This window comes from Neovison vison, chromosome 7 (assembly GCF_020171115.1).
Source record: "Neovison vison isolate M4711 chromosome 7, ASM_NN_V1, whole genome shotgun sequence".
In the NCBI taxonomy this organism is placed as follows: Eukaryota; Metazoa; Chordata; class Mammalia; order Carnivora; family Mustelidae; genus Neogale; species Neogale vison.
Genome location: NC_058097.1, coordinates 194,859,822 through 194,866,772, shown reverse-complemented (window position 1 = coordinate 194,866,772; position 6,951 = coordinate 194,859,822). Strand labels below are relative to the sequence as shown.

Below are 6,951 nucleotides of genomic sequence, written 5' to 3'. Positions count from 1 at the left end.
CTCAAGACTCTCCTTCCCCCTCTCCCTCGGCCTCTCTCCACCACTCTCTCTCTCAAATAAATAAATAAAATCTTCAAAAACTAATTTTAAAATATAAATAAATAACATTCCTGGAGACAATTGTAGGCCTTTAAGAAAGATGTAGATTTGAGAAAGCTTGCGTGGGTTCCCAACATCACCTAAGCCAAGATCTTAGTGAGGTTTTTATTTTTGTTGCCTAGCATGGCTATGGTACTGCTAATTTGCTGATTGGCGGCTCCTCTCTCTAAGCGTCCATTCCCCCGTGCCTTCAAAAACACTATCAGCTAAAAATACACCCAGACATGATCCTCTGATAACTCCCATCAGATTCAGGTCAGGGGGCTAATCCTGGATCTGGAGCCTCCTGAGATATCCACTCACACAACCCTTACATTCTCCCGAGATCTTTAGTGTGAAAAGATCGTGTTGAGATCATGTGTCAACCCTGATATTTGTAAGAGCACAAGTTATGTTCCACAACACAGGGCTCCACAGGCAGGGAAGAAGCTTCTCTAGCATGATGTTTTCCTGGATGTGGACTTCTGGTCAACAGTGTGGCCATGACGGTTTTCCATACTCCCTACCTTGTACCCTCCTTTGTCTGTTCCTAGGACAAAAGTAAGTATCAAGAAAACACACAACTGTAGCCGATTAGAAAGGAAAGGGCTCTAGAGGATCTAACCATGTTCATTTTACAAATGTGGAAAACAAATTTGGCTGGTCATCCAACACTCTTTCCACTGATTGCAATCAGATGTCTTAAATGAGTGGTTGGGGTGACAGAGTCAAAAAAGGAGACCACGCCTCTTTATTCCTTTTATGTAGAGCATGCTAAATATATCTTCCTTTCTGAATCTCGGGTGTTGTAGAACTTTTAACATCTCTTTGGGCATCTTGAGCATAAAGTCATTTTCTTTGGAAATGTCAAAGTTTGGACTTTTAGTATTAATGGCTTAATATCCTGCATAACCAAGAGAAGAGATAGACCATGGAAAGTAATGGCTCAGGTTGCTTAACTAGAATGTTAGCATCTTTTAAGCTTTTCAGAGAACTTTCATATTCAGAATTGGGTGTGTATTTGTGGTACAGTCGTACCCATACCCCTACATCTCAAACTCCTGCATCAAAAGAAGCTGTTTTGTATCCTATTATACCTACAAACAGTATAGAAGAGATATTTGGTCAATACGTTGGCCATTCTTGGTACATCAGTTACAGAAATTTACTTTTTTCTCAAAAATAAGTGCAATTGGATTCACATTTTTGTGTATTTGGGCCAAATTTGGAAATTCTAGCAAGCACAGACATTTAAGAATTGAGAGGAAAAAATTTGAGGAACAAGTCTCTTGTTAGTAAGGTGTTCTGACACATTCTAGGCACTTTTACAATCATTTTTTCATACTTTATACATGCTTTTATAAAAGCATTTATCACCTTGGGGAGATAACTTCTAGAGCTGACTGACTCTACCCCTTTAAAAAATCAGGAATCTTGTTTTTCATTATGTAATGCCAGCTGCTGGTACAGAGGGGGCTTATGTGCAAAGCCAGCTATGAAGAGAACAGGAAGGAATTATCATTGTATACATGCCGTGTGCCAGGCATTGTGATGGTAGAGCTCCATAAATAATTTAATTTCAAATTTTTAGCTATGTAAAATAGATACATTGGGCATTACATGAACTAGGTCTTTCACAGACAACATACTGAGGGTTTTCAGAGTGTATGTAACGTCCCCAAGATTACAGCCCATCTGGGTTGCTAATCAGTGAATGACATTTATCTATACTTATATGCCTCTATTATATATTGCATAAATAGTCACCTTATGCTCTTCTTTTAAACTATTATATTAGATCTATCATCTGATGCATTTTTTCTACTCTTTCTTTTAAGGTTCAGTTCTATCAGTCTCATTCCTACCAACTACTTTTGCACATCACTCTTTAATTGAGATTTTGATTGTGCCATGTATTTTGCTAATTACCAATACCTCTCTATTTATAATTGCCTATTTATACAATGGTGCTTGCCAATTTGTGCTTTTATCCATGATGCTTCTTCTGCCTAGTATACTAATAGTGGTATTAAAGCTTGAATTACTTCAGTACTTGTTGTATAATTGACATTATTTTAAGTGTTTTGTATGAACTAAGTTATTCCATTCATCTACCTCAAAAGATGAAAATTGTGATTATTCCCACTTGAAAGATCAGGATCCTGAACCTCAGGAAATATGATTAACTTGATCCACTATTTTGAGAGGATGGCTTAGTATTATGGATCTTAGACAATATTAGCTGGGTTCAAATCCCAGTTCTACCACCAGATTTGCAAAAGTTAGGCAAGTAACCTACTTCTTTCAGCCTCAGTTCTATTTAAAGTAAAAGTAGGGGTAAGAATAGTATTTGCCTCCCAAAGTTGCTAAATGAGTTAATATATGTGACTAGTTTAGAACAGTTTCCAGATACAAAGTAAGTACTACGTAACTATTTGTTATTATAACAACTAATAAATTGTTATTATATTTCTTGTGTGTCCAAAGCCACAACTCAGGAGTAATAATCTCCAGAGCATTTTCTCCATACACCCTTTCTACTTCCAAGGTGCCCTGGAAATACATACCTCTACTTTAGGAATATGTTATAATGAACATATCTTTTGGATAATAGCACTAGGCTAATTTTAAAGGCAGTGTTATATCATTTCCTTCCTTTAATATTAAGGATTTTTTAATCCAGTAGAAATGAATGTGATAGATTCCAGAATCAAAAATGTCTCTTGGGTTGAAGAGGGCTTCTCATATTTATACCCATGGCAGCCATGGTAAGCTGTTAGCTAAGCTGCCACTGGAGGTAAGCACAACCAGATACACCAAATAACAGGGATGGACCTCCACGGCTTGGCTGAGGATGCAAAGTCTCTAGGTGAGAATGAAAGTTAACTCTTCCATCTCCCCCAGTGCTCCCTTCCCATGAATAAAGCAAAGACATGGATGGTGGTAGGAGATGGGAAACATCAGCCTAGGAGAAAAATAAAAACTGTGACAAAGATAGAAAACAACTAAAATTTTGCTTCCACCTTTTGAAAAACAATCCTCCTTTTTTAGAGCTCCTGAAAGATGCCAAAATATCACTAAGAATGTGCCAGAAATCATGAAGTTTCCTTCAGGGGCCAATGGTAATGTGGAACACTACCCAATTAAGAATAGAGTACCCAATTAAGGGCCCTCATGAATTAGAGTAGAGCAGGGTCCCAAATCACTGTATATCTTCAGCTATTATGAACAAGTCAGTGAGAGGTCCCTCAGAGACAGGAAATGTATTTGATGAAGCTTGTTGTATCATATGCCAATGACTTTCTTTTCCTTTCTGTTGATTAAGCTTTTATGTACTTGTAACAGGAGTGTTTGCAAGGTATGGCAAGTTAGTGGGAAAGAGTCCTATTGGTTAATCCTATTGGTTTACTGTAATAGTATATACCATAGTGTAGGTGAGCTGAAATGTGCCTTCAGGATCATACTGTAGTCCCCTTGTGGCAGCACAGTCAGCAAGGATATTCCAGTGTCCTTCCACATCACTTCTAGATGAAGAGCCTCGCTCAACCCATCCCTCCCCAGTGTTCAGTCAAACTTGTTGTACATGGGCTCCTGCTCTTGACAGAAAGCTGACTGAGACCCTGTTCACAGTTAGCTCCTATGCTAGGGATCAAATAGAATTATCTTGTGTGTGCTTATCTTGTCATAGGTGCCTCTTATGATGATTCCCAAATGATTTTGATGGAGAACATTTCAGAGGTGACTCAATTCATTCTTGTGGGGTTAACAGATGCCCTAGAGTTGCAAGTTCCTTTATTTATGGTCTTCACCATCATTTACTTCATCATTCTGGTTGGGAACATTGGGATGATTGTGTTGATCCTGTTGGACTCTCGTCTTCACACTCCCATGTACTTCTTCCTCAGCAACCTCTCTCTTGTGGACTGTGTTTATGCCTCAGCTGTCACTCCCAAGGTAATGGTGGGGTTTTCCACAGGAGATAAAATCATATCCTACAATGCATGTGCTGCCCAGATGTTCTTCTTTTCAGCCTTTGCCACTATCGAAAGTTTCCTCTTGTCCTCAATGGCCTTCGACCGCCACGCAGCCGTGTGCAAACCCCTACATTACACCACCACCATGACAAGTGCTATGTGTACCTCCCTGGTCACTGGCTCCTACATCTGTGGACTATTACAATCTTCCATCCATGTTGCCCTCACCTTCCACCTTTCCTTCTGTCATTCCAACATAATTAATCACTTTTTCTGTGACATTCCTCCACTGCTGGCTCTCTCTTGCTCTGATATCCACATAAATGAGATTGTCCTCTTCACATTGGCAGCATTCAATGTCTTTTTCACCCTCTTGGTTATCTTGAACTCTTATCTGCTCATTTTTATTGCTATCCTGAGGATGCGCTCAGCTGAGGGACAGAAGAAGGCTTTCTCCACCTGTGTGTCTCACCTGACCACTGTTTCCATCTTCTATGGGACAATCATCTTCATGTACTTACAGCCAAGTTCTAGTCATTCCATGGACACAGACAAAATGGCATCAGTGTTCTACACTATGGTCATCCCCATGCTAAACCCTTTGGTCTACAGCCTAAGGAACAAAGAGGTCAAGAATGCATTTCAGAAGGTGGTTGGAAAAGCAAAGTCTTCACTGGGTTTAGCCTACTAGTTAAAAATAACATGCAGGGTGCCTGGGTGGCTCAGTTGGTTAAGCGACTGCCTTCAGCTCAGGTCATGATCCCAGAGTCCTGGGATCGAGTCCTGCATCAGGCTCCCATCTCCATGGGTAGTCTGCTTCTCCTTCTGACCTTCTCTTCTTTCATGCTGTCTCTCACTCTCTCAAATAAATAAAAAATTCTTTAAAAATATAACATGCAAACCATGTGATATTTCTATTGGACTTCTAGTACTAAGAATATTTTCGTGAATTTTAATTCTTTCTTGTCTTTCATTTCCCTAAGAAGTTCCCTTCCAAATGAGACTGGTTCTGTTCATGCTTTGGGAATATGAGAGGGTAGGAAAAATTTTGGATATCTTTTTCCAGAATGAGGATGTTGCTTCTATCTTAAAATGAAGATTATAGTCCTGGATACTATAAAATCTTGGACTACCTTGGTCTAAAGAGCTTTGCAGATGAATCTCTTAAGTGTATGATACCAGAATTACATTTTTAATCACTATTTTTTAAAATAACAATGATTTTTGTACATGATATAGAGGCATGTTTCTCAGATTTTCATGCTCTTAAAAATTACCTTGAGAGACATGGAAAGGTAGAATTATAGGAGCTATCCAGATAATCTAATTTAGTATATTACTGGTATAGCCTAGAAATATGTAGAATTATCCCCCACTATCCACATATATCTGGATCCTGAACTTAGCAAAAATGCCAGTGGTGAACATTGATAATAAGGGATACTATTTGAGCCTAATCTATTTAGTCCCTGCATTTCAGAGAGAAAAACAGTTCAGAACATTAAAATATATCCATACCTGTCCCTTAACTGAGTTTTCATAAAGTTCATGTAAGAGACTATGGATAGGGAGGACTGCCTGGATTCTTAACAAGTTTCTCCTGTATTTCAAATGAGTTAGGTCAGCAGGTCACACTTTGAGAACTGTTTCCCTAGAGCAGCAGTTCAAAAGCACTCTTGCAAGACCAGCAACATCAGCTTCACCTGGAATTTTTTATGAGAGCCAATTATAGAAATCCCCCACCCCAGACCAACAGCTTCAGAAACTCTAGGAGTATAGCACAACTATTTGTGAACTAGCAAGTCCTCCTGGTGACTCTGAAAGGTTTGGAAACCACAAGACTCACCCTAGAAACACTAATCTGGAACAGGGGTTCTCAACCTTGGCTGCCCATGATAATAATCTAGAGGAGATTTTTCAAATACCACTGCCTGAATCCACCTCCACAGTGTAGGTTGGATGGATTTAAGGATAAGACCTGAACACCAAGAGATTGTCAAATTCAGTCATTTCTTCAAAGCCTGGCACAAAGAGGGGATTGAGACCAAAGAAAAGAGATAATATTTATTCAGCATCTAGTGTCTGCTCATTATCTGTATGTGTGAACTCATTCAGATACCACACTACCTCTGAGGGGATCAGCCATATAGAAAGGAGGAAATGGAGGTTCAGACAGAGGCAGAGGGTGGCAAAGTGAGAATTTTGAACCTAAGTCTGTGGGACTCCAAAACAAACCCTTTCCAGTTTAGCTCAGCTAACAACTGTTTAACCCCACAATACAATGTAGTGAGCATAAAGTATATTATTCTCCGAAGAGAATTTTTCTCTTTCCCTTTTCGTTGAGCATCTAACTCATGATTTCCAGTTGGGTTATGATCTCGGGGTCATGGAATTGAGCCCCATGTCAAGCTCCATGCTCAGGGGGAGTCTGCCTAGGATTCTCTCTCTCCTCCCTCTGCCCCTCCCTTCACTCTCTCGATCTCTCTCTCTCTCTCTAAAAAATAAAAAAAAGATAAAAAAAATTTTTTTTAATATTTCTTTTTTATCAAGGGCCACTAGTCTCCTCAGTACAAGACAATTATCTTTGTAACGAAAGCACTGGGACACAAAGTGACATGAAAAGTCACAATAATATTGATCGACATCTCCCTGAAACTGTTTAAATCTCCTTCAATATTGACATTCTGAAGACCCTAAATCCCCATGCCCATCACAGCTCTAAGCAGGAGCACATTAAACAATGTTGGTCTTTGAAGCCATCAGAGGTATGTAAAGGAGAGCAGAGACCATGTATTCTGACCATACGTTGCTACTGTTAAAAATGAAACCCTTGCTATCTGGGGAGGTCTGTCATTCCTGTTTTCTAGAAATTTTATTCTACATACTCATTTAGATAAAG

The 6,951-nt window shown here is 39.3% G+C and overlaps 1 protein-coding gene across 1 annotated transcript; it reads left to right on the top strand.

Annotated features, from left to right (window-relative positions):
• Positions 1-3,789: 3,789 nt before the first annotated feature.
• Positions 3,790-4,743, top strand: LOC122914492 (olfactory receptor 5B12-like). Its single transcript, XM_044261107.1, has one exon. It carries the CDS (start codon positions 3,790-3,792, stop codon positions 4,741-4,743), a length of 954 nt encoding a protein of 317 aa, XP_044117042.1.
• The last annotated feature ends 2,208 nt before the right edge of the window (positions 4,744-6,951 follow it).